This window comes from Peromyscus leucopus, chromosome 15 (genome assembly GCF_004664715.2).
Source record: "Peromyscus leucopus breed LL Stock chromosome 15, UCI_PerLeu_2.1, whole genome shotgun sequence".
NCBI lineage: Eukaryota > Metazoa > Chordata > Mammalia > Rodentia > Cricetidae > Peromyscus > Peromyscus leucopus.
In genome coordinates this window covers 52,686,051-52,712,527 of record NC_051076.1, presented here as the reverse complement: position 1 = coordinate 52,712,527, position 26,477 = coordinate 52,686,051, and the positions used below count along the sequence as shown (strand labels likewise).

At 53.4% G+C, this 26,477-nt stretch overlaps 2 protein-coding genes across 6 annotated transcripts in view; both read right to left on the bottom strand.

Annotated features, from left to right (window-relative positions):
- The window catches only part of LOC114683298 (maestro heat-like repeat-containing protein family member 7), a 36,494-nt gene extending 34,513 nt beyond the window's left edge, over positions 1-1,981 (bottom strand). The window contains 2 exon segments of the mRNA XM_028857530.2: positions 600-797; positions 1,719-1,981. Coding sequence (XP_028713363.1) covers positions 600-687 — 88 coding nt within the window. The 5' untranslated portion in view covers positions 688-797; positions 1,719-1,981.
- Positions 1,982-2,595: 614 nt separating this feature from the next.
- The window catches only part of Inava (innate immunity activator), a 31,897-nt gene continuing 8,015 nt past the window's right edge, over positions 2,596-26,477 (bottom strand). Inside the window, exons 1-10 of one of the 5 annotated variants that reach the window (XM_028857537.2) lie at positions 24,126-24,496; positions 17,596-17,744; positions 16,835-16,959; positions 16,210-16,326; positions 15,329-15,551; positions 11,354-11,407; positions 10,378-10,588; positions 9,681-9,854; positions 5,705-6,389; positions 2,596-4,398 (exon numbers count right to left, since the gene is read on the bottom strand). In XM_028857537.2, the coding sequence (XP_028713370.1) occupies positions 4,306-4,398; positions 5,705-6,389; positions 9,681-9,854; positions 10,378-10,588; positions 11,354-11,407; positions 15,329-15,551; positions 16,210-16,326; positions 16,835-16,959; positions 17,596-17,744; positions 24,126-24,328 (2,034 nt within the window). In that variant the 5' untranslated portion in view covers positions 24,329-24,496 and the 3' untranslated portion in view covers positions 2,596-4,305. Of the gene's footprint in view, positions 4,399-5,704; positions 6,390-9,680; positions 9,855-10,377; positions 10,589-11,341; positions 11,408-15,328; positions 15,552-16,209; positions 16,327-16,834; positions 16,960-17,595; positions 17,745-20,337; positions 20,848-24,125; positions 24,497-26,477 lie in introns of those variants that run through there. The other 4 variants (XM_037211375.1, XM_037211373.1, XM_037211374.1 and 1 more) reach the window with 4 other exon arrangements.

The window sequence follows — 26,477 nt, the reverse complement described above, 5'->3', positions numbered from 1 at the left end:
ACTGTACATGTACATGCACATACACACTAAAGAAATAAAGGACACTTAGATTTAAAAAGACTGGGGGTGTAAGAACTTGGAATTCGCCGGGCAGTGGTGGCACACGTCTTTAATCCCAGCACTCGGGAGGTAGAGCCAGGCGAATCTCTGTGAGTTCAAGGCCAGCCTGGTCTACAGAGCGAGATCCAGGACAGGCACCAAAGCTACACAGAGAAACCCTGTCTCAAGAAAAAAAAAAAAAAGAACTTGGAATTTGGATACTGCTGGTCTGAACATCAGGTGTCTGTTAGGAGGTTGTTGGCCTGTAAGTGGTAAGGAAAGACCATCTCTGGCTCCCCTGAACATCTTAGTTGTCTCTAGGTGAGCTATGGCCAAGATCTGAGACAATGTCAGTGTTCAGCTGAACTCCAGGCCTCTTAGGAAGGCAAGCCTGCAAAAAGGACAGGCCGGTAGAGACTAGAGCTACAGAAGGGATAGCCAGAAGGAAGCAGACATGTGCCCTTTGAGTGGCATCTCCAACAAGGGCCAGGCACTTATCCTCACTTCCGAACTGCGGCAGTAAGAGGAGAGAGACCCCGGGCCTGGAGAAAAGTGCTCACCTGATAGGCTTGGTTTCAAGAAGAGATCGTAAATTGATGGTTGAAATGTTAATCTGCTCAGACTTTTCTTCCCAAGTTGTGGATCCATCTGCACACCCAGGACAGGATCCTTGTGGTGAGGCTAGCGGTCAGGCCTGCTAAGAGTTGGGTCTTCCTAGGGATTCAGGGTTAGTATAGGGGGAGGCTGCAGGAGACAGCCTGACCATTCAAGAAAAAAAAGGGATGGGGTTGGAGATGTAGTTCAAAAGCAGAGCACCTCAGCCTTAGCAAACAGTGAGCCTCTAAATTTATCCACAACGTGGGGGCGGGGTGCAAAAACAGAACGATGCAGGAGAACTGGCCCCACGGTGCCCTTTGTCAGTATCCCATTTTATCTGCTCCCTCAAGGGGAGGGGACCAACCCCCTGAAAGACCCTATGTCCTCATGGCTCACGCAGGCATCCTCCATCTAAAGATCTCCCCTGCAGTGATCTCAGACTCCAGCTGGCTCCCAGGGATGTTTCCATCCACGGCGCTGGGTGTCTTAAGGTCAAATCCTGAAGCTGCCCTGAGCAGGGGTTTCATTCTCATTCCCTGGGGGTCTGTCCTCTGGTAGGGGAGGTAAGCGCTCCACACGCCTGCCCTCCCAGACACGGCCCAGCAGAACTAGCCTGTGAGCAGAAAGGGACGGCTGCCCAACCGGCTCCTCACCCTGGTACACTTCATGGCTGGCTGCTTGAAACTTCTCTATTCCTGCCCCCCCTTTTTCTTTTGCCCCTCCCCACTTCAATCTGCCTGGCCTCCTGGACAGATGATCACGGCAGAATCCTCTGACATTGGGTCAAGTTTTTTCCTGGAGTTGATGGTGGGGGTGGGGGGGCTGGAGAGATGGCCCAACAGTTAAGAGTGTTGCCTGCTCTTCTGGAGAACCCAGGTTCCATTACCAGGGCCTTCCTGGTAGCTCAGAGTAACTCCAGTTCTGGGGAATCAGATGCCCTCTTCCCGCTGACGTGGGTACTGCACACACAAAGTTCACATACAGACAAAACACCCATACATATTTAAAAAAAAAAAATCTAAAAATATATTTCCTTGGCCTAACAGATAACGAGTGGCTAAGATAGAAAATCAAATACTTACCTGACACGTATGAAAGAAACTCTGGGCCCCATCCCCAACACAGCAAAATAAAGTTCAAACTCACCACAAAATAAGTTAAATCCAAAATCAAGTCCCTATTGCCCACAGCTAATAATTAAATTGATGTTCAGGTCTCAGGTAAGGATGCCCCCAACTTCTCTCTCGAGGCTCTGGAACTACCTTCCCTCCCTGCCCGACCCCTAGCATGGAGTGACCCCCCAGGCCTAATGAAACCAGGTCCTTGAAGGTCAGATCCCCACAGTCCCTTGGGCTGAGCACCCAGGGCAGGGCCGCTGCATAGCCATCTGCCTGACCCTTTGTGACCTACCTCTTCCTTAACTGTGGAGAGGGGCAGGCAAAACAGAGACCCCTTTACCTGACACATGCTACCTCAGACTCAGGCCACAAGCTTCTCCAGTCCTAGGGGCCACTGGGCTCCCAGATCCTGAGCACCCCCTACTGGGCAGCAGTGAAAGCTGCAGCCTCCCATCCCCCCACCCACACCCACACCATGGTAGAGGGAGGCGCTGTGGACAGCCCCTCCTTACCCAAGGAAAGCCTGTTTTTCCAGTCGCAAGGAACATCTTCTCACCAGCCTCTAACGACTGCTTGGCTCGGGCCATTTGAAATCAGAGGTGAGGCTGTCCCCAAAGTCCGATCGCTCTGGAGGAAGTGACTTCCAAAGCGCAGCTCTCGGACCCCGGAGACCTCAAGGAGCAGGGGAGGATTCCCTTTGGTCAGAGAAGCAGCTTGGGGCCCCCTCGGCCACCCCACCTGCTCCCTAGGGACATGGCCAGAGTTGGAATGGTCAGGCAAACCCCTCAGGGAGCCGGGCACAGCCTTTGTTCAGAAAAACTCAACACAAACACACAAAATCCTTCATCCTCAGTTGGGCCGATCAGACTTTATTGAAGTATGTGGCACAGTGTTGCACAGTTTCCGCCCGTCAGCTGCGGGCGCCGCCAAGGTGCAAACACACGAAACAGCTGTTAGGTGAGACCAATAAGTTAATGTGAAGGATGCTCAGGTGTGGGAAGGGACCAGCGCTCAAAGGTCCCCAGCTCTGTGACTAGGATCTAAGGCACTTAGGGATCCAGAGCACACACTGGGAGGGGGGGTGGGGTGGGAGGGTACAGGGGTGGGGCATCTCTATACTAGGGAAGGGGCTCAGAAGCCAGACAAACCAAAGCAGGGCATTCAAACACAATGTGGAGAGTGGAGCTGGGACACCAGAGGATGTAGTAAGAACACAGTGACAGAAACGCCCTGTGCATCCCCCTCAAGCCCCCTCTAGCCTCCTGATTCCTAACACTGGCCCTCCCCCAACCCCAGTGCAATGGGGCCACGCTGTTTTCTCTCCAGCAGGAGAAACAGACCACTGGAGTGGGGATCAGTGTTTTTCCAGTCCAGGGAAGAACTGGAGGCGTGCTCCAGGGAAGACGGCCACACACAATCACATCGCTAACCTTCCTAGTTGCTCCTAGGCAAGATGCCGACCTGGGCATCTGACCAGGCAGCAAAGGAGGCCTAAGGATCAGAAAGTTAAGCGTGCGGGCGGTCTAAGCGCAGGCAGCTTCCTGGCTTGCCTGGTCTCAGAACCTGGGACAATTCGTTCATGTCATCTAAGACAATCCAACACCCCATCAGGAGTCATCAGTGGGCTTCTCCAGGTGTGAACAAACAGGGATTTTTCTCAGAGCAGAAGCTGGCTGGGGAGAAAAATGGAAGGGGCAATAACTGCCTCCTTACACCTCTAACACCACAGAAGTGACATATATATATATAATTTTCCAAGGTGCTGGTGTCTAAGACTAGGAAGATTTTAGAGGGCATAGTTGGCCGCCAGCCCAGTCTCACAATGTCCAGAAGTGGCTGTGAAGGATGAGGTGTTTCCCACCAACCAGCCCCCTAGCCCAGGCCCCTGACTGGAGAGTCTCGTGTTAGCCCCAAACTCCAGGTTCAGTGGTCTGGGAGCTTGAGGGTATGGAGACAGAACCGGGGTGAGGGCTGCTAACCGAGACCCGCGGAGTCAGGAAAATGGCAGGAAGACAAGGCTCCACCAGGACATACTGCCCTTTCCTGCCTTTGAGCGGTGTGCATCATAGAGCACATAAAGGGGAGAGGAGAGTCCTGCCCAGCGTATGGTACCCAGAGATCTCGGAAACAAGGGAGGAAGAGTCCTTGTTGCGTGTGTACCACCTTCTGCCTCCAGCAGGTAAGAACCAGCAGCTACCTCAGAAAGAAGGCACAGAGCATCTGGGGAATCCCACGGGGCCCTCTACGACACTTTTCCCGCATAAGAAGACAAATGCTGTCAACTAGCCCAGCGAGACCTCAAGTCCAAAAGGCCAGACTCTGGGGAATGAAGTATAATCATATTATCGGAACCTTGAAGACAAATCACAGATATAAATCCTCACGTCAGGGCTTCTGGAAAACACTCGTGTAAAAAAAGAAAGGTCTCAGCTCTGAGTCATCGGCCCGCGATGAGGGTAGGAGAGCCGAAAGAAGCCTTTAAGGGTGAGGGTCCCAACCCCAGCTCCAATATAAAAGTCTTTCCCGGTCGTGGCCAAGGCTTGCCGAGTAGTTACACTTGGCTGATGATCTCTCCGTTCTCGGGCACGAAGACTTGCATGGGAGCCCCGTCTGGCGACCTCCGGAGGACACACACTGGGGGCACCTGTCACAGGCAGGAGGAAAGGAGAGGCGGATGAGCAAACCGGGTGGGAATGTCAGCTCTGTGAGCTCACTCATACCACTGCTTTTGCTTAAAAGGCATAGGCCGTCCATTGTGAAGCCCCGGGGGTCGGCTCCCGCCCTCCCCAGGAACGACGCTCCCAGGTACCCCCCACCCCCACCCCCTCATCTGTTTACCACTCCAGGTTCTCTGGGGTGTGACGGGCACCCTGACCTTCTCCCCCACCTTTCCTGGACTCATGTCTCATCACCGTCCCTGTCTGACAGGTTGGGATGGGCTAAGCCTAGACCAAAGACAGGTCCAAGCTCGCAGGAAGGGAAAAGCATGTCAGCTGGAAGGGTGTGCAGCCTGGGACCGGGCCAGGGTGCTGCCCAGCCAGGGACTGCAGCTGCAAACCGCCCAAAGGACCTGGGGGGAGGGGGGGGTGATGCAGCTGGGCTGCTCGGAATCTGGGGTCTCAAAGAAGCAGCCTGTTGGTAACTTCCAGAGCGTGTCCCCTGCATAGCCTCTGAATCACGGGAGGAGAATAAAGGAATGATTCATGCCTGCTCTGCTCGCTCCCAGGACGAAGAAACAGGGCTTCCAGAAACCAAGGCTGCACCCCTACCCGAAGTCAGAGTGATCTTAATCCTGCATACTACCACCACAACCTACCCTCTGGGAGCCTGGGTGACAACATTATCACTTAATCATTTTGGCCTCTCACCCACCCTGAGAGGGGTTACTTACTATGCCTACCCTTTAGAGGGGGGGTAGGACCGGAAACCTACGAGTTCAGCACCCCACGGGAGCAGAGAACTTACAAGAAGCCGGCCTGGGCTTAGATCCCGGTCGTCCAGCTGTTAACTATGAGACCATCTGTTTCTCAGCCTGGCTGCACTGAGTTGCTTTCTGCAAACCCATTTTCCAGATTCTCCCTTTGCCCTGGATTCTCCCTTTGCCCTGGGCCCTCGAGTCAGGAAATTCCAGGGGTTAATTAGGGCTGCATGTTTGGTTATGAGGAAGTGTATCTGTTTTGTGGATCATCTGTGAAGCCGTTAGGGGAAAAAAAAAAAATCTCCCCAGCTATCTATGAGGATGATCTCTACCAGGGCACACTGGGAATGTGCTCCTTCACTAGTAGACACTAGACAGAGCAGCCACAAGAGCGAGCCATGCATGCCCAGGGAAGTCAGCCGTGCCTTCTAAAGCCAAGAGGAAATACTTTTGGGGGGCCTAATTTTCCTAACTGGGGATCACTCGGCCGGAAGTCTGCTGCTCCACTGTCTTCCCCCAGGGGAAGCTGTACCTGTGTCCGGGGTCCCGAGGCCCGCCCGAAGCTCTCCCTCCCGGGAGGCAGGCTCCTGACGCGGAAAGCCCCTTGGCGGTCGAGCGAGTGGGGGCGGCTGCTCCGGAGACGTGCCCGCTCGTGCCACCACCTGAGCTCCTCGGAGACGGCGGCCTTGCTGAGTCCCCTGCCCGCAGGGCTGTCCTTCAGCGAGGGCGTGCGCACGATGCGGCTGTGCGAGGGCACCAGGCGCTGGTAGCGCAGGGGAGCACCCTCCTCGTCGTAGGCGGCACTCAGCGCGGCGCGACACAGCTCCCACTCGCCCGGTGGCAGGTGGCCCTCGGCCACCATCACATAGCGCCCCGTGGGGAAGTATCCCGCGGGCAGCAGCAGTTTCGGGTAGTGAGTGGCCAGCTCTCGGCCGCAGGCCGGGCCCCAGGCCCCACGATGGCGAGGTGGCTCAGGGGGACAGAGGGGCCGCAGAAAGGAGATGTCTGGGCTGCTGCTGCCGGGTGAGGTGGGGTGGGAGATGCTGGAGACGTCAGAGCCGCTGTCTTCGGAGCAAGAGTGGCAGGCAGGGTGTGGCAGCGGGGGTTTGCTGGGCGGGAAGCACGAGTCTGGCACGGTCACCGTGTAGTGAGTGGGGCGGCGGCGGGGAAAGGCACTCCGACCTCGGCCTTCCACACCCGTTCGGAAGGAGTCCACCCTGAAGAGGAAAGCAGGAAAGCGTTGAGCTGGAGAGGAGCCACGTTGGAGTGATGAGTAATGACCTTGGAGGCCAGGGCAATGAGCATGTGCTAGGTCTTACTCTGGTCAGACCTCCTCAGTCTTGTCCTAATGTGCAGAGGATAATACATTCCCTCCCTACATGCTGTATTGCTATACTGTGCCTGCTTCATTCACACATAAGTAATTCCTTCTAGCATTTTCCACATCGGGATAAACTGATTCCACAAGCGCTGGCAAAATCCAGGTCACAAGTCCCTTGTACAAAATAGGTAAGTATTACACACAATACATCCTGTGGCCTTTAAATTATCTCTGGAGTGCTTACAATTCCCAATACAGTGTAAATGCTGTGTAACTAGTTCACATATTGTACTATTTAGGAATAGTGACAAGAATCTGATGGACAGCCAGGTGGCGGTGGTGGTGGTGGTGGCGGCATCGGCACATGCCTTTAATCCCAGCACTCAGGAGGCAGAGTCAGGCGGATCTCTGTGAGTTCGAGGCCAGTCTGGTCTGCAAAGCGAGTTCCAGGACAGGGTCCAAAGCTACACAGAGAAACCCTGTCTCAAAAAACAAAAAAATAAAACAAAACAAAACAACAAAACAACAAAATAAAAAACAAAAATAAATAAATAAAAAAAAAAGAATTTGATGGACAGGTAACGTGGCTCAGAGGTAAGGACACTTGCTTAGCATGCATGACATCCTACGTTCAATTCCCCAACCCTGCAAAATGAATTTGTACATGTTCGGTACATATGTGATTTTTATAGTATTTTGCTTTCTCAGTTGACTCAGTCCACAGTTAGGAAGGGCCAACATTCTGCGACATCCATGTCACACTGCTCAGCCAGCTAGGGCAGGCTATGTTCAGTAGCATTTCATTCCAACTCTGGTTAGACATTGTCATGCACCTAATGTAAATGTGAAAAGCTTTCATGTGTTCCAAAGGGCGGGTGCATGCAGTGCAGGATCCCTCGGGGGCTAAAAATCGAGCCCCTGCCCTGCTTACATACCAGGCATGGGGCTGGGTTGCCTTTTAAAACTTTTGCACAAAGACATTGTTTATAAAATGACCTTGGTGGTAGGTACAATATAAAATAAGTTTTACTTCACAGCTGTTGCGTCCGTCCAGTGCTACCTGATACGCAAACTGAGGAGGCTTTGGTGGCACCAAGTAGGCATGGCTAACGCCACCTTTCATTCCTCACTGACTGAAACTATTACCGGGTAGCGGGAGCTGGGAAGAAACACACAGTTGATTTTCATTATCCATGGGTTTCAGATTTGCCAGACAGATCACCTAATTGCTAAAATTGATCTGCTAATTCCAAAGCCAATATACACAGCATTTTCGCAATGGCCAAGCTTGTCAACTTGACAGGATCTAGAATCATCTACAGGACAAACCTCAATATGTCTGCGAGGGAGTGTCCACACTGGGTTAGTTGAAGTGAGAAGATCCACCCTAAACATGGGTGGGACCCCTCCTTGAGCTGGAGTCCTGGGCTGAAGTAAAGGACTGAGAGTTGTTGAGCGGTGGTGGCGCACGCCTTTAATCCCAGCACTCGGGAGGCAGAGGCAGGCAGATCTCTGAGTTCGAAGCCAGCCTGGTCTACAGAGTGAGTTCCAGGAAAACAAACAAAAGGACCGGGAGTGAGCTGGGCATCAGCATTCCTCTCTCTCTGCTTCCTGACCGAAGATGCAGGGGGACAGCCACCTCACCCTCCTGCCACCACGCCTTCCCTACACAGTGGACAGCATCTCAAAAGGAAGCTTCCTTCACTGAGTTGTTTTTGCCGAGTGTTTTGTCCCAGCATCGAAGGAGAAAAGGAACTCGCGCATACTCATGGTCACTTGATACACCAAAGAATTTAGATTGCTTTACGTGCACATCTCCAGCAGAGGCCGAACAAAAATCAAGTGCTGAGTGTGCTGTGGTGGGACAGAGGTACAGCACCAAGGAGGCTGAGGCAGGGGGATGGTGAATTCCAGGCCAGTCTAGACTACATAGGGAAACCTTATCTACAAACAAACAAACAACAACAATAACAAAACACAGCTGAGGGCATGTAGAAAGCGTCTCCATCACTCACGCGGCCCTCAGTTCCTCCCCCAGCTCTGCCCCACAAAGAAATAGAACTAAATAGGAGTCCGCGTGCCGCCGCCATCATATTTCATCCTTTAGACGTCCTGAGGTATCACTTAGTGTACCTGGGAGGGGGTGACTTGATCATTTTTTTTTTTTGTTTGTTTGCTTGCTTGCTTGTTTTGAGAAAGGGTCTCTCAATGTAGCCCTGGCTGTCCTGGATCTCGCTCTGTAGACCAGGCTGGCCTCGAACTCACAGAGATGCACCTGCCTCTGCCTCTGCCTCCCAAGGGCTGGGAGGCACCACACCTGGCTACTTGATATTTAAAGTGGCCCCCACAAGTGATGCTGAAGTGACCCCTGCAGTTTCTAAGCGCAAGAGTGCTGTGAAGTGTCTTGTAGAGAAAGTAAGACTGCCAGACCAGCTTCATTCAGACTAAGTTACATGCGTTAGTTAATGAAGTTCTGTGAGTTCAGTGTTAATGAAGCCACAGATATATTAAGTGTCCTTAAACAGAAACTCATGTTTAATAAGGATATATACACTACTCAGTTAATAAGCAACACTGTCACCAAAGCTTGTATTTCCCTATAGGACTGTGGTTCTCAACCTCCCTAATGCTGTGACGGTTAATACGGTTCCTCGTGTTTTGGCGGGGCCCCCCCAACCACAAAATTACCTTTGCTGCTACTTTGTAACTGTAATTTTGCTCCTGTTACGAACTGTAATGTAAATAGTCGGGGTTTTCGGTGGTCTTAGGCGACCCCTGTGAAAGGGTCATCTGACCCCCCAAAGGGGTTGAGACCCACTGCTATAGGAAATTGTGTGTTTACAGCAATGTTGTAGAACACAACTACCATGAATAACGAGAACCAACTGTACATCAGCTGGAAGAGGGAACTGCACATTGTCCACGACCAACAATAAACCAACGATCTTCAGTGCAAGTCAAACAGGGCAAGGTTGGACGCCCCAGGTCAAGGAATGCTTCCTTCGTGAGCGAAATGCTTTGAGCTCTGTGGAAGAGCAGCCTCTACCTCTTCGGAGAGGCACCCGGGGAGGGATGTAAAGGAACAGCCCAGGCTCTGGCCATGTGTCACCCAGGGGGTCTCAGCGGTACCTGTGTAGCTTGGGAGAGGAATGGGCTATCCTCTGCACCTCTAGGGCAGCCTTCTCACCTCAGAGACTGCGACTGGCCCCTCCGGCCCTGCATCTCAGGGGTAGCTGGGGCACTGGTGCGGCCCTGCCGCTGGCCAGGAACACTTCGGACGGGGACCACATGGCAGGAGGCAGGATCCAGCAGCCACAGGCTGGAGGTGCTAGGCTGCTCCTGAGGGGTGGTGGCCGGGCTGCTGCGAAGGGATTGGTGGTAGGTCAGCGACAGCAATGTCTTTGTTTAGAGGTGCGGTTCTCAGCCTTCCCAATGCTGGGACCCTTTAATACAGTTCCTCATGTGGTGGGGATCCCCCAGCCAAAAATTACTTCGTTACTACTTTATAACTATAATTTTGCTACTGTTGCGAATTGTAACATAAATAACTGTGTTTTCTGATGGTCTCGGGTGACCCCTGCGAAAGGGTTGGTTCTCCACCCAAGGGGGTCGGGACCCACAGGTTGAGAATGACTAATTTAAAGGCTCACGAGGCAGAGGGCCCCAAAGGGAGTGGTACAAGGTGTCAGCACTCCCAAGAGCTACCAGTTCTCACACCTCTGGCATCACACAGCTAAGGAGAGTGACCACCTGCACACGTACCGATGTCCCGTGTCCGTCCCACACCCACACACCACCCCCCCCGATCTACCTTCCCAGTCTGGGCCACCCTGGCACTTTCCACCTGTTCAGGATCTCCCCGACCCCCTTCCTCCCCAGCTGACCTGGACTCGCTACTGAGCTCTGAAGACTTCCTGGGCTTCTCATAGGGGTGGTCCAGGCTGGTCTCCTTCCACGGACTGTTTTGGATCGGGGCCCGTTCCAGGCCGCCCGACTCGGGTCCTGTTGGCTCCAGGCCCTCAAGGCTCTGGGGTGGGAGCGGCCTCGAAGGTGGTGCCGGGGACTCTGGGGCAGGTTTCGGCGCTTTGGACTCTTCTGCAGGGGTAGGAAAGGCAGAGGCTGGGGAAAACCGGCTCAGCCAGAACCTCCACAGCCTGTGCCTTGCTCTGGCTCCTCAGTGCCCTGACCTACTGCTCCAGGCCATAGCCCCAATCCCAGATAAGAAGAGCTGTTTTATTTTTCTTTAGGACTCCCTCCCTTCCGCCAGGCCCCGCTTTAATTTTACACCTGCCTCTTTCCTGATTCTCTCTACTCCACTTCCTAACATTTCTAGACAGCCCTCACGGTGCCTGTCTGCAGCGAGCTAGTTTTCTGGTTTCTGCTGCACCTAGGTGCCCCATTTCCTTATTGGCCTGGGCACACCCTGGGCACACCCACATTGCCTTCTCAGTCCACTCTGACCCTCAATACTCTTTGTCTTTTTAAACAAGGTCCTTACTCCACAGACGTGTACTTCCTCTCCAGCTCTACCTTCTTCTCAACCACGGCAATGATTTTGAGTAGACCACTAACTGGCTCTAACTGGCTCCGAAATACAGCCTCTGAGTGAAGCAGAGACACCCGGGGTTAACGGGCCATCTTTCCCTTCCTCATCAAAAGAATCCATTGACAGAGGTGCTCAGCACATCCCCCACCCTCAAACGGGGCACGTGGCCACCGGACACACAGAAACTGACATCAGTCTGAGACAGACCCTTAGCTGGTACCCCAGCCTTCATCAGCACCCTAAACTCTGCAATCCTCGCTAGCGAACTGCAGATCCCCACGGTCTGGACTGCGTCCCCAGACTTCCCAGCTCACCTTCCTCCAGGAGGAGCCCATCCGACAGGGAGCTATCATCAGAGGCGCTGAGCTCTGCAACAGAGAGGGAAGAGAAGTGAGAGATAAGCCCGGAGTCCAGCAGCCCAATGCCTCTGCCAGGAGAGCCGCTGAACTGCCCCAGGAAATACCCGCCATGCACGAAAGCACGTGTTCAGAACTTGTTATTTAGAGGTAAAAAGGATTCACAAACTAGGGTCCGGGAGGCAGGAAAGGTGAGGTTAATCCTGCTCTATCCTGAACCACGCCACCCTGAGTAAGCCATTTCAAGGCTCTGGACCACAGACTTCCCATCAGCCAACAAGAGCAGGACTTCCTGGGGATAAAGGGAAAGATGGAAAGCCCTTTGAGAAGGCTCTTAGGATGAAGAGCGTTCTGCCAGGGTGTCTGTAATCTTCAGACATCACCAGGGCAGCTCATCTCCAGGGTCTGACACAGAAGAATTCCTGTAGTACCCACAAGAGCAGCGGGGGTGGGAGGGGATGTGGGGACCATGAGGCCAACTGAGGGCAGGGTCTGGCCAGCCGGCCCTCAGGAGAGGCGTCTGCTGGTGCTGGTGCAAGTCGCCTGAGGGAGATGGAGCATGGCAGTTCCGTGTGAAACAACAGCAGTTGACACTCAGGAAATTGGGAGGAGCCTTATTTTTCTGATGTAATGCTCTGGGGTTTAAGGCTAACTCCGAGTGGCCCAGACGGAAGCCAGAAAGCATTTTCAACTATTTGAAAATGAAGATGAGAAAACATTAATCATGGCTAATGTTGCTACTGTACCAATACTTCCTGAACATGTTGCACACACTCATTCATGTAAAACCCACACATAACAAACAGCTAAGGTAGATACTATCATCCCCATGTAACAGAGGAAACTGAGTCTTAGCCCAGCAAGGAGTTTGGGTCAATCCACCAAAAAGGTGGCTGCTGCTGAAAAATTCACACCCGGCCAGTCTGGCTAGAGCCTCGTTCCCCCGATTAGCTCTCCCGTCAGCCAGCACAGGTTATTACCAGAAAGTTCGAAGAAGAGCAAACTGTCTCAACCATCTTGAAATCTCTCTCTCTTTTTTTTTTAAGAACAAACAGTGTTAAATTTTATATTTCAATAATGTTGTTGTCCGTTTATCTAATTGACATTAATAAATATCAACTTCATCTGACATTTTGAGGGTTTTGCCTTTGGATAACATGAAATAGGCATTGTTCATCAAAGTTACCTAGTTATATTATCATCGTACACCTCACTAAAGCATAATGTCCACATTCTGTCAGATGATTTTTTCCTAAAGTTCTATTTCATAACGTGAACGTGATAATAGCCTTAACTTCGGAATCCAATCCCACGATTTAATTATGAACAACCAAAATCTTTCATTAAGAAAGGCTGGTCAACTTCGGCCCACAGACCAAATCCAGTCCACGGGCCGACTTCACCAGTGAAGTCGTATTGAGACACAACTACCAATCCGTGATGTCATCCCCCTGCTTCAGCATTGACATGGCAGAGTTGGCTGTGGTAAGGGACTGTATAACCTACAGAGTCTAAAATATTTGCTCTCTCAGATCTTTATGGAGAGAATTGCCAATCTATGATCTGTAACTAAAACCAAACATCAGCTTTACCTATAGCAATTCTTACTGTCTGTGGCTTTGCGGCTAGGCTGCTGAGAAGCCAGCCGAAGCTCTGCATAGCCAACAGCTAACCTTTGCATTGGGTCCAGGGAAAAGAAGCCCTCTTACTGAATGCTGGTTCTCTGTTTCGGGTCTTCGACAAAAATTTTAAGAACAAAGTATTTTATTTTTTTGAGAAATGTCAAGTTGAAGAAGTTACCCAAGAGTTACTCTCGCAGCCCACCAGGTCTATGTGGGTTCACCTTGTAGGCGTTGGTTAGGATGCAAAGGTCTGGGAAGACACCGGGTCCCCATCGCCTCTAATCCTCACATAAACAACACTATCAGTTTGGTGCGTCAGAAGGTGAAATGCTATGAGGAAAGTCTCCAGACATGCTGGCTTTGCAGGGTGGAGGCTGGGAGGACCGGCTGCCACACACCAGTGGCTCCTGAGATGCTCCTGTCTGTCTCCACCCTGTCCTGGTTCACCCTTGTCCTGCTCTCTGTCTACCACAATTCTCCCCCGGCAGTCCTGGCAGAATACCCCAGGCAGAGATGTCAATATGAGACCATACTTACAAAGTTACACTGCCCGACAAACCAAACCACACAACATGAGGCTACATTAATTTTTTTTTTTTTTTTCGAGACAGGGTTTCTCCATTTAGTTTTGGTGCCTGTCCTGGATCTCATTCTGTAGACCAGGCTGGCCTTGAATTCACAGAGATCCACCTGCCTCTGCCTCCCGAGTGCTGGGATTAAAGGTGTGTGTCACCACTAATTCAAATTAAAAATTCAGTTCCTCCGTCACCCAGGGCACAGATCAAATGCTCAGTAGCTACATGCAGTAGATGGACAGCACAGCATTTCCATCATCATTGAGTTCCTATTAGGCAGTGTTGCTCAAGACTGACACCGTCAATCAACAAACACATACTGAGCACCCCATTGCGTTAGGAGTTCAGGGGGTGATTCTCAGACTCACTCATTCTCAAAATTAGCTCAACACCTGACCGCTCCTTGCCACCTGCAGAGAACTGACTAATTACCCTCACCTGGCTAATTACTTTCTCAAATTGAATAACCCTTGTGTGCAAAGAGGGTGGGTGGGTGGGGTTTCGTTTTGATTTTTTTTTTTTTTTTTTGGAGTTTGTTTGCTTATTTTTCCTTTTTGAATTGAAAACACCCTCTAGCCACAAACTAATTATTAATCTCTCTCTACTTCCTCCTTTCCAGGCGAGGACAGTGACAGAGGAGCCACAGAACAGGAATGACCAGTCCAGAACGACCTCCTCTTGCGCTCCCAAACCAGGGCACCAGAACCCAGAACCTCAGGCCCGTGTGGAGGGCAGGGTCCGTGCTGGAGCCGAACAAATCGCTTGCCATGCCAGCCGGTTCCTACACACACCTCCATCTTCTCTGGGCCAAAGGCCCTGAGAACCTCGACTTCTCCCTCCTACACAGGGGTAAGCCAGAGCCACAGGCAGGTCCTGGCCTGCTTCCCCACTTCCAACAAGGAGTGTCACCAGTCTCGATGGCAGCAGTCACGACAGTCCCTCCGCCCCAAACCCCACTCTGAGCAGAGGCTCCTGGCAATAGCAGTGCCTATGGGCAAAAGAGCTTCCGAACAGTACATGCCGGAGAGGGACCAGAGGGGTTGAGACCAATTGGGACAGGACACATCTCATCATTGATGGCTCAGTACAGAGGTGGCCCTTGGGGATCACTATGCCTCAGTCAGCAGCTATCACCTCCATACCCAGGGCCTGCGGGAAATGGGGAGCAGAAAGAGAATGCCTTTTTTCTTAGAGCCTTGGGGAGTGAGAATGATATTGGGGCCAGAGCAACTGGAAGCAGAGTAGGGTCTGGCCACTAGGCCCTGGGTCAGTCTAATGCTCTTCCGGCTTTCTTGATCAGCCATGGCATGGAAGAACACATCATTCTTTGCCCTCTACTCCAGGTTCCCAAGGATGACCTAGGCATGGAGCATGGGGACCAGGAAGGACATGGTCCATGGGGACCAGCTACAGGGAAGTGCATCACTGCAAAACCTTTGGTTTACTGCACTTTAACCTGAAGATAATATTCCAGAATGTATAAACCCTTGGGTTATGATCAAGCAGAGAAATGCCTTCTGCCTAGAAAGTCCTGTAAAACTGGGTTCCGATGCAGGAGATGCAGAAGAGAGTGGGATGGAGAAGGTCTCCCAAGGTAAAGATGCCTTGATGGAGTCTGTGTGGACCCAGGAAGGAGTACCCGGATGGCGCTAATGCGAAACATTAACACAGGCAATAGCCAGAAGCATAACGCAAGACGGAGCACAGGGCTGCTGCACTGTGTGAAGCGGGCTCACCTCTGCCCAGGGAGGGCACAGTGGTGGGCGGGGGCTCGCTGTTCCGCCGCCGATCACCCAGGCAGCGCTCAAGCTCCCTCAGCTTCTTCTCCTCTTGGAGCGCAGCGTGCTTCCGCTGCCTGCGAGCCTGCCGGCTGAGGTTCTCCTCTGCGCACAACCTGCGAGCCGCCTCGGTGATCTGAAGCTGCAGAGCCAACTGGCGCTCCAGGCTGCTCAGGGGGTCCTGAGGAAGAGGGGTTGGGAGTAAGGGCCGAGAAGCCCTTGGCGCGTTTGGGGAAAAGAACACTCCGTGCAGCCCTGACCCGGTGCCGAGCAGACAGCGGTGTCCAGGGACATAGAGCAAAGGGGGCGGCGCGGGGGCGGCGCGGCGGCGGGAGGGGCTCAAAGCCAACTCGTCGTTATGAAAAGTTAGCGCAAGAGTCCCACCCCAGCTACCTGCTATGCAGGGCTGGGCGAGGATTGAAGTGAGACACTTTCCTTCCTGACCCCAAAGAACCAAGCACGTCAACCCTTGGGAATCTCGCCAAGGGGCAGGTCACCTAGAGCCAGAGCCACCCCACCTCCTTCCAGCTAGGATGAGAAAGGACAGCCCTTGTGCTACCCCAACCTCCCCGGCCGCTGCTTCTTTGTGGTGGTTATTGGTATTCTTAATCCTCTGCCCGCTAGGGCCAAGCCCAGCGTCTCCCCTTGAGCTCCCAGCTCTCCAGCTGCTGAGGTGGCATGCTTACTCAGAGCCAGCTGGCCTAGCCATGAGGAGAAGTCCCGGATGACCACGGCCAGCACCCACACCGGATGAGAGAGGTGGCCGGGGCACTGGGCGGCTTCAGGAGTCAGCCTTTGGGGAGGAGGCACAGCGGCCGTCACCTCTGACACAGCCTCACCTCTCTGTGCAGAGCTCGCTCATCCAGCTTGTACGCTGCTCCAATCCTGCGCCGGACCTTGGGGGCCTTCTCGCCTGGCTTAAGGGGATACTCTGCGGGCAAAGTGCCCGTCAGCTCCTGCGGGGGAAACAGAGTCAAGTCAGGCCCCTCTCCGCTTGCTCAACCCTTGTTCAACCATTTAAACTTGCCGTCCAGTTCCACATGGCACGGACCTGGCATTCCAGAGACCTTTGAAATCTCTTGCCTACCTCACCTGCAGCATGCCACAGCCGTCTTCTCATTCCCATTCTGGAAGCGCACTCTGCTCGCTCCCTCTGGCCACTCCCTCCTGAGGGCTACCCTGACCCAAGGCACAGTTACCAAATGTGCTTCCATCTCCTTGGCCCCTCGGCAGCACCTCATCTCTTCCTTTCCTGTACTGGAAACCTCTGCCAGTTCTAATTCCCCTCTACCCAGTGTCCAGGTCGAACCCACATGAGGGAGAGTCCAGGCCCAGACCTCAGTCTGATTTCCAATCCCCTCAAAAATGTGGCCTTCCCCTTGGCCTCAATACCCTAAAACATAGCTCCCGGGCTCCTCAGATGAACCCTAAGTCTGTGGCGGGAGGGGCCCCCAGGGGCCTTACCGCCTCCCTCAGGCAGAGTCTGCGCAGTTCCTCCAAGCAGGCCTCCAGCCTCGCTTCCAGGGCCCTCTGCTGCTTGCGTACCGCGTTGGTCAACTCCTTCATTGGGGAAACAGGGCTGTCGGGGCCTGCAGGAAGACGAGGGACACTTGCTCAGGAACCCCGAAGCAAGGCGGAATCCCTAGGGCACTGTTGACCACCTCTGGGAGTGCACACACCCCTGCCGTCTCATGCTTGCCCACAAATTACAGGCTAGCTGCTGTGGTCTGTGTCCCAACCACAGAACATCATGTCTCCTGGCTGCCCAGAGGTTGGTTAGCCTTACAGGGAGAGCCGTCCCACCAGGTGACCTGTATCGAGGAGGGGCTCATGGTCAGAACGGTGTCTTCCCCGCTCCTTTCCTGCCCTCTATCAAAGCCAGGCCAGACTAGACCCACGGGCTCAGGCTTAGCAGAGAGACAGGGACATTAACACCAGCTAGACAAGAGTTTTCAATTTCTTGGTAATCGCCGGAGCTAAAGTTGGACACGGCGGATCCCTGCTCCAGACAGGACAGAAACTCCTGGCTAGTGCCTTCCAGCAAGGAAAACTGCAGTTCCTAGAGGTGCCAGACCTTCCTGTCCCCCCAGTTCCCCAGCAGAAGCCTCTCTCCCCACCCTCTCCTCCCACGGCCCTTTGGGAGTTTTTAGCGTGTAACTAGCCCAGGGCCTAGGGACTCAGGCTGGAGTCAGGGACCGGGCACGGGAATTTCCGAGATCACTCACCAGACTGCAGGATGATGCCGCTGTCGGTGTCACTGACCTCATCCTTACTCTCCATGATGAATTTCTGGGGGGAGGGGGCACAGAGGAAGAAGGGGCTCGGCCGGTTCCAGCCTGGGCCAGGATGTGGAGGGTACCTGGAGTTTCCCCAGCTTTTAAGAGAAAATAACAACAAAAACACTCTGTGAAGCCTCCTGTGGTTCAATGCTTGGGGGGGGGGGGGGAGTGGAAGTGAGGATCATGTTTCTGGAATGATCTGGGGTGAGAGGTTTCCTAGGGTGGGGGCATTCTGAGGGTACAGCCTAGCTCCCCCCGACTAGGTCTCCTCCGAAGAAAGTCCTCTAGGTCCAAAGGGGTTAACTGAACTGGTGTCTGTACAGGAACCAGAAAAAGAACAGAGAGGAGACGAAAAGCGGGAAGATGGGACAGGGTGGCAAAGGACGGAGATGACAAGGTGTCTTCATGAGGTATAGCCATCCTCACCTAGAGAGCATGGGAGGTAGGAGGTATGGCCAACTGTCCCACCGGCTAAAGGCACTGCAAGACATGGCTGGACAGTGAGCACAAAGCCAAGGCCGGTCTGGGACCCAAGGACCAGGGCACCATGCTGTCTGGACCTGGTCATTCACCTGTAGGTCGAGGAAGCAACTCCATGCCAGAGAGTTGTCCCCAAATCCCAAGCCATCAGAATACCCAGAAGCCTTCCCAGGGAGGAGCTGCTAACCTGCAGACTCTATACCCCACAGCTAGGAGGGAAGGGTCTATTGGATTGCTGGGAGCCGACTACAGGTTACCAAGGATGGAAAGAAAACCACCGGCTTCTCTGCCTCCCTATGACCGGATGGCACTTGGGTGGTGTAGGTACAGCCCAGCACACCACTCACCTGTGACCACCTCTTATCGCTTTCCCAAGCCCACACCCTCGGTGGGATCCCAGCTGGCCAAGGCTGGCAGCTGTTGGCTAGAGCAGGGGGGAAGGAGGGACGGGTGGAGCCCAGGCGGAGGTCTGGAAGGAGAGGCCAGCCACCACCTCCTCACTGAGTCAGCCCCATTGAGCAAGAGTCCAAAAGTCCTTCAGAGTTCCTGTCTGGAACGTATCCTTCTGCCTCCACAGAGCACAAGGGCTGCAGGGGGGGGGGGGGGGGGGGGGGGGCTTCGTCCCGGCGGGACAGACAACAGAGTAGAATGGTGGTCCCGGGAAGAACCGACTGCTAAGCAAAGCGGAGAGGAGCGGGTTACGGTCAGCCCTGCTCCCGGTGTCTGTTGACAGCCCGAAAGAGCAGGTGAGGAAGGAGAGCTTTAACAGACTGTGTAAACAGCACACAGCTTATCAATGCACCATGGGCAGCAACGGGTAAAACCAAGGCCCTGAAACCGACATGGACTTTGCACTCTGGAATTTCAATCTTCTGAGCAAGTCTGAAGAATGGAGGCAAGAATACAAGAAGTAAAAGTTGGCGTGGTACCTTCCAAACACACTAAAGGACTGGCCATGCAACCCCTGGTACTTCCAGGAAGCTAGGGGTGATTGTTAATTCATGCTGTGCTGTTTGTCTCAGATCCTTACTCTTTCTAGCCCAGAGAAGCAGGCAGCTGGGCCTTCCTCCCACCTCGGGCCAAGCTCCTACCCTCCCCAGAAGAGGGCAAGCTCATCTTCAACTAGGAAGCAGGACCAAGACTCTAGCAGGGATGGCAGCTGCCACCTGGAGTCCTTTTGCTTTGGACGGGGTGGGGGGGGTGGTAAATGGGAAGGGAAGCCATCAATTAGTCACACTTGCTAATTAATTATTAACCACTAAGACGTTGCCTTGAAAGGCTGAAATAACTCCAGCCCTGCCTCTCAGGGGGACTTGGGCTGTTGCAGACAGGGGGGTTCGTCTGGAGACTAAGGGATGGCTTAGCATGTCTTCTCCCCCAGCTTCTCTCTCAAGGCTCTGGTATTCTCTGTGCACCCAAGAGGATGCAGGGTCAGCTCTGGGCTCACTTGCTGCTCCGGGGGCAAAGTGCACCCGCCCAGAGACTTGGGTTCAGCGCTCAGTTGTGCAGCTTCCTGGGACAGTGAGGAGGGTCTCCGGCCTCCTAAACCCTGCTTTTCCTCACAAAGATCACAAAAATCAGACAGGCCTAAGGCCCTTCCCAGCCCCTAGGTCTGAATTAAGACCTTCTGGGCAATACCAGGCTGAGAATAACACCCATGCAGACACATAGCACAGCTCCCCAATGTGAGGAAACTTCCCCAGAATTCACAGGGGCAGCCCAGGCCCCACCCAGGAGAGCTCCGGCCTAGGGTGGAAGGTCTTGCTTTAGATAAAGGTAGTTCAGGTCACAGCCCCAACCCCAACTCAGGAGTCTCTGCCTCACTGACCCTCCCAGCCAGCCCAGAAGCAGCCCACCGCCTCAAAGCCACCACCAGACAGAGCCAGAGGGAGAGAGGCAGGCTTAGAAGGAGGGAGAGAAACTCCAGCATATTTTCTCTGGGGGGGGGGTCACTGGGGATCCTCCCCATCACAAGTATGCCCCTAAAGCCAGGTCCTCTCTATCCCAGTTCATCTCTATTGAAAATTTAGACCTGCTCACAGGGTCCCCATTTCCAAATCCACTAGCACCCCCTATTACTCCTGAGCCCAGATATAGCCTTAGGTGTGGGGAATGATAGCCATGTCTGTCCAGGGCTCCCTCCATTTCCTGGTCTGCCTACAGCTCAAATCCACAGACTGGCCTCCCCGCCGCCCCTGCCCCTCTCACCTGCTCCAGAGCTCAGTCCAGATCAGGGAAGACTCCTGTTCTCAGATCAGGGGTTTGAGGTGCCTCTCATACCACCCCGGGGTCTCTCAGGTCACAAGCAGGCCCTGGTGCTCTTGCTTCCAGCAAGTTCTCCACACGCCAGCCACCGCCGATGGCCTGGCTCTCGCTCTCATCGGTCCCGCCTGCCTGCTGTCTCTCCCAGGCTGCCAGGCCAGGGGAACCAGGTTACTTGTTACAACTTGAGTCAGAGGGGAGGAGCAGGTGAGCAAGTCCTTCCCTGAACTAATCCGGCTGCTGGCAGTCGCCGGCAGGCAGCTCCTAGGCCTCTGCACTTCCGGGCCGAGGGGAGCAGGGAAAAGGGGGCTCCCCATGAAAGAGAACCAGCAGGCAGCAGAGTCAGATTTCCATAGTCACATGGAACCCTAATACAGCGTGCTGAGCTGTGAAGTACTTCCGTGCCCTTCTGTCCTGAATGGTTCTTCCAGCCTCCCTTGTACCCCACTTTCTCTTTCTAGAAATTAAGGAATGTTAAGCCCCACCCCACCCCCACCCCCCAAAAAAAAACAGAGTAAAAAATCCACTGTCCGCAGGGAGCATCATCAGAAAATCTACAGACACACAGGGTCACTGCTTTCCCTACACACAGGTGGAGGTCACGGCCTCAGTTTTCCCAGATTAGGATTTAAAAGCCTCAGGCAGCCTTGAGGGTTGTGGCAGACACCTGTAGCAACCTGCTGTCCCAACTACTAGTGATCCGAGACAGGAGGATTGTATGAACCCATAGACTGAAGACCAGCCTGGGCAACAGAGCAAGATGCTATATTTAAAAAAAAAAAAAAAAAAAAAAAAAAAAAAAAAAAAAAAAAAAAAAAAAGGAGGAGGAAGAGGAGGAGGAGGAGGAGGAAAAGACAGCTGTGAGTATATGTAACTCATTGGTAGAGCACAAGCCAGAGGTCCTAGGTTTAAAACCCAGCACCTAAAAAAGAAACAAAACCAAATGGACAACAAAAACAGGCCAGGATTGCTTTTGCAGAGACCCTGGGGTGCTAGGGGCGAGGACCAAGCTGTCTTCTTCTTATCCCAGCAACATCAAGAGCATTCCACCCCATTTGGAACTGACACCCATCCGCAGCAATGCTCTGTGGGGCACTGGCCCGTACAGTCTGGTCACCCCTTATTTCATAGGAGAGCCACAGTAACCTCCACTCTCCAAACGCAGGGAAACAGTCACGAACATGAAACTTGTTCCCTGCAAAAAAAAAATCGGCTTCCAGGCCTCTCGGTCCACTGGCCCTCAAGCAAACTTGCTTAGAGCTGAGGCTGACGGTAGCCTCTTCCCGGAGGCCAGAGATACACGGCAGACTGGCCTGCGTCTCTCAAGCCTTTGTCCCATCACCTCCATCCTCCATCTCTGGGACCTAGGATCCAGTACTCGGTACACACCTGAGTTGCTTCCTTCTCCCAGTCCCTAAGACACCCTGTCCTCACTCTCCCTAAATGCCAGAGAAGCATCTCCGGAGCAGAGCCGTGTCACAGTCTGCCTTCACCACAACCCCGTTCCTTCTATACACAACCCCCCTCCCATACCTCCACATTCCTGGACACACCCTCTCTCCAAACAATGTTAGCCCCGGAGTCCTACAGGCTGACCACCTCCTCTCTCCCCAAGCGGAGGCCAAGGGGCCCTCACAGGGGACAGACCCTCCCCACTGTGGGAGCATGCTCCCTGAACCTCCCAAAGAACCCACAACCCTTCCCCACCCCACCCCCCCAGTCCTCCACAATACTGCAGTCCCTTCCCATCCCCCCACAGGTTTACACACTCTTCCAGGGACTGTGAGGGGTTGACTCTGGGCTTGGGCTGCCTTGGCCCATCCCCCAGCTCCAACTGGGGACGCGGTGGTGGAGTCTCTAGATTTAACTCAGCTCAGTTTTTTTTTTTTTAATGTATAAAATAGACCGATTATGAAGCCCAATTATGCTGAAGTACAGTTCTGAAACCACAAAAACGTCACAGCATGCATACTTCATTATTAACATTAAAGAAGACCCAGCAACGGGTCATTTCAAACAACGGATGAATGAAACTCTTTACATATCAACTTCAGTGCGGTAGGAAACCGACTTCACGGGAAAGCCACGGATACTGATGCCGCCTCCGCAGCCTGAGGTGTACGGTTTGGACCCAATTAAGAACTATGGCCTCAGGTAACGCCACCTGAATTCAAGGACAGAAATCGAAATCGGGTTAAGGCCTGTACACACCAGGACATAAATTCCTTAAGCTGTCTTCCAGGAAAAGCCTCCAGGCCCTCACTAACGATTCTTGCTGCTAGAAACCAGCTTTTCAAGAATGGACTTGAGCAGAAGAAGCCAGGGCAGTGATATCACAAACTCAAACGCTCTCAAGCAGAACATAAGTCTCCCCCTTCCGCCCCCCCCCCAAAAAAAAGAAATATGCAACTTGCAAAGAGGCAAGCTGGGTAGCTTCCTCACTCTTCAGTACCCACTGATGCGAGAGAGAGGAAGAGCGTCACTTATCACTCCCAGCCTCCTTGCAGGTCAGCTGTGCAACAGAGCTTGTTCGAAGCTTTTGCTTTTTCTGCAGAAACCCGGTGCTCTAGTAGACTTCGATTGAAGATGAGTAGCAGGCCCCTGACCAGTCATGGACCTGCAGACCAACCTGCTTGCATTGATCCTTCATTTTTAAATACTCCAATTCCCCAACCCAACAAAAAAAGCTAAGGTTTGGAATGCAGCTGACACACCGACTGTCCTCCTGCCAAGGAGGGGGTCGGGAGGGGGCCACACCAAGAGATAGGTGGGCACTTCGGAGGTAGCTTGGAACTTGGAACTCAGTGCCCAACTCTAGGAACCAGGAAGCTGACACTTCTGATCCCCAGTCCCAGAGCACTGGCGACAAGAAAGACCATCATCGACAGGCGAGGGAGTGGGGTTTCCTAGCGTGGCACTGGAATCCTATCTCGGTGGAAGACAGCCCTTCCCGGGGAAAACCTCCTCGTCAAAATCTTTCGTGTCCAAACTCTTCCACAGACCTGTAACCAACCATACGCCACTCCCCGCCGCTGGCCCGAAGTTCCTTCTTTAGATTTCTGTGATAGGCTAGGAGTCCAAAGTTTTTTAAAACCACGTCCTTCATCCTTACCATCACCACATCCCCAACAGCCCCCCCAGCAAAGTACAGGCACCAGCATTCCCACAACTTTACTCAATGAATTAACAAATCAATGGCCAGCCGCGGGAGCTCGCAGCCGGGAAAGGACGGGAAATTGTCAGGGACTCTGGGCAAGAGGGATGGAAGACCATCCCCCGTTACTGTTTTTCTTTCTCCATTCTTCTCTCTGGCTACTGGGAAAGGTGTTCACCCAAGCTAAACCAGGTAGGGGAACTCGGGCTAGCCGGGGATGCACCCTGCAATCAAACCTCTAGGCTCTCAGTAAAAAGCCCCTTTGTCCTGCCCCCCCCCGCCCCTCCCCCACCGCGCCCTCCCCTTCCAGGCAGGCCTGGGACTTGGGCTCCTTTTGTTTGCCTGCTTTCTGGCTTCCCGGAACCTGGCCAGGAGAGCCACCGGCCTGGGGAGAGGGTCGAGGGAGAAAGGTTGAGCCGTTGGAAACGGCTTTCGTGTAGGAATTCGGGAATTCTCGACCTCTTGGTAAAATGACCCCCGTGCCCCTGAAAGACCCCCTCTGCTGAGGATGAAGACCGAGGTTCAGGGGCTCGATCTCCCCCAGTTCTCCCGCGTCCCGCTCACTAAGTTTCCGCCTTACCTGTCCCACCGAGCTCGGGCGCCCCGCGCCTGCCCCCGCGCCCCCCGCGCCCTCCGCGCAGCTTCAGGACCTGTTGGTCCCGCCCATCTTCCCTCTCCCCAAGGCTCCCCCGGGCCTCCCCTCCCCGGAGGTATTTCATTTAACTTCGGCATTTGCAGCATCCCAAATGTTAAAGATCCCAAGACATCTGTCCCCTGGGGCATACCAAAGGCCCAGCGGAGAGAGGGGAAGATGCTAGAAGGGATTTGAGATTCTGATCCAAGAGACGGGGCGGGGCGTCACGTTGGGATGGGACAGTGCCAGCCCGGCTGTGCGTCCTGCGGGAGCAACCGCGCGAGGGGCGACGCTGCCCCCTATCTCCCGCAGTCGGGCGGCCGCGCGGCGGGACACCCCCGGCTAGGCCGGTTTCCGAAATCCGGGCGGGACGAGGCTCGACTAGAGGTCTTAGGGCCGCCTTTCATCCCCTCGCTCTGGCCCGGCTGGGGGCAGCTTTCATTCCGGAGACCCTGGCGTGGAAGAATGAAAGAAGACAGCATGCCCCTCCCCCTCCTCGCCGATTCCTTCTCGCGGTCCGGACGGCCGCGCGATCGAACTGGGGTGTCGCCTCCCCTCTTGCGGCCCCAGCCGAGTCCCTTTAGGAGTGGCGGGCAGAGCGCGCCGGCTGCGGGGAGAGGCAAGGCACACACTACTGGGCAGCGCCTCCTGCTGCTAGCTGCGAGCCCGCGAAACCATTCATTCATTCACTGAGACTTGCGCTTTCCTCTTTTCTTTGGTTCTGTTTACATTTGTGCAGCCCTTTGCCAGCGCCAAGCCTGGTGGTTCTAAGTTCAGACCCCATCACTAGAGGGTAGCTCAGTCTCGATCAAGCAAGTATAATTTTGAAGGCCAAGGAGAGTGGAGGCCGACCCAGGCCGAGGGTCCCCAAAGCCTGGTCAGAGGAGTGTGCTGTCGAAGGGGACCTTGACAGGCAGGATGTACAAGATATATTGGGCAAAGGAACACAGCAGGTCCTAGGAACTGTAGGGCATTTAGGATAGGGGATGGGGAAGAGGGATGAGGATGTGACCCGTCCTGGGGCAGAGCAGTTCCATGTGGTTGTCTAGAAAGCTCACCCAAACTCTAGTAGACTATCTGTAGTCAAATCTATGTTCTCTTGGAACCGGTGCTTTTTCCTAATGAGCATATGAGCTAAGTTGACTGAAGAAACTAAAGAGTAACTTCAAGTCCGGATACTCCAGAGACAGAACTAGGAAGGGATGGGGGTGGGGAAGTCATGAGAATGTGAACTCTAACAAGTGCAGAACCCACAGGGCATGACTTATGGAAGCCCACACAAACCCATTGAATGAGTCCCACCTACCCATGGGGGAAATCTGCTTTACTCACAGTCCACCGATTAAAATATCAATCTCATCAAAGGAGAAAAAAAAACCCACCTCATCACAACATTGACAATAATGCTTAACCACTTATCTAGTGTTCTACAGACTAGCTAAGATGATAAAAATTAATCTTCACTTTCCTTAAGGCCACTGATCTAGGCAATAATGTGAACAAGGCAACATCATAATCAGTTGACTTTGGGGAAGCTTGTGGAGAGAGAGCCTGGCGATAAGGAAATCTGGGAAGGCAGTGACATTTCTCTGAAACATTCAGTTCTGCAGGGAAGTAGGAAGGTAAACAAGTCAAAATAGCTTCAGGAAGTCCCTGAAACTGACTAGATTCACTAGCCCCCTCCCTGCCAGAGTAAGCAATAAACGCTGAGAGTTCCTCTCAGATTGAAGGAAGCTGAGCTGCAAGGAGAATTCTCAGACAAGCAAAGCTGCAAAGAAGACTCTGAGACCCACCCAGTAGCCTGAAAGATTCAGAAACCAGCCAAGCTGGAAGAGGTTTAGACCAACTGAGGCACCTGGAAAGGATACTCTCCACTCTGTTGACCTGCCTGCAGGCTGTTCAGAGTGTGCCAGGTTTCCTGCTTTTGTGAGCTGTCACCCAGGCTGGGGTGGGCTTTGGGGGATGCAGATGCCTTTGAGACATTTCTGTCTCTGTAAGTAATCCCTCGTCCATATTCCTGCGAGTGACTTCAGCAAAGCTCACTGGTTCACCAAGTTGATGGATGTTGGTGGTACCCTTACTTTGGTCTGTCATGGGTTCCCTATCTGGGATAAGTAGGGATGTGTTTCATCGTCCCAGGAAAAGTTCGTCACACAGCTCCTCTGTGAGGGGCTAGGGTCTAAGCTCAGGTTGTGGCCATGAGGATGGGGGTGGGTAAGTGAAGAGCTATGCAAGGGTGGACCCAGCCTGAGTTGGTAACTGATTTCAGAGAGCATTGAGGAGGAGGGAGAACTAGGA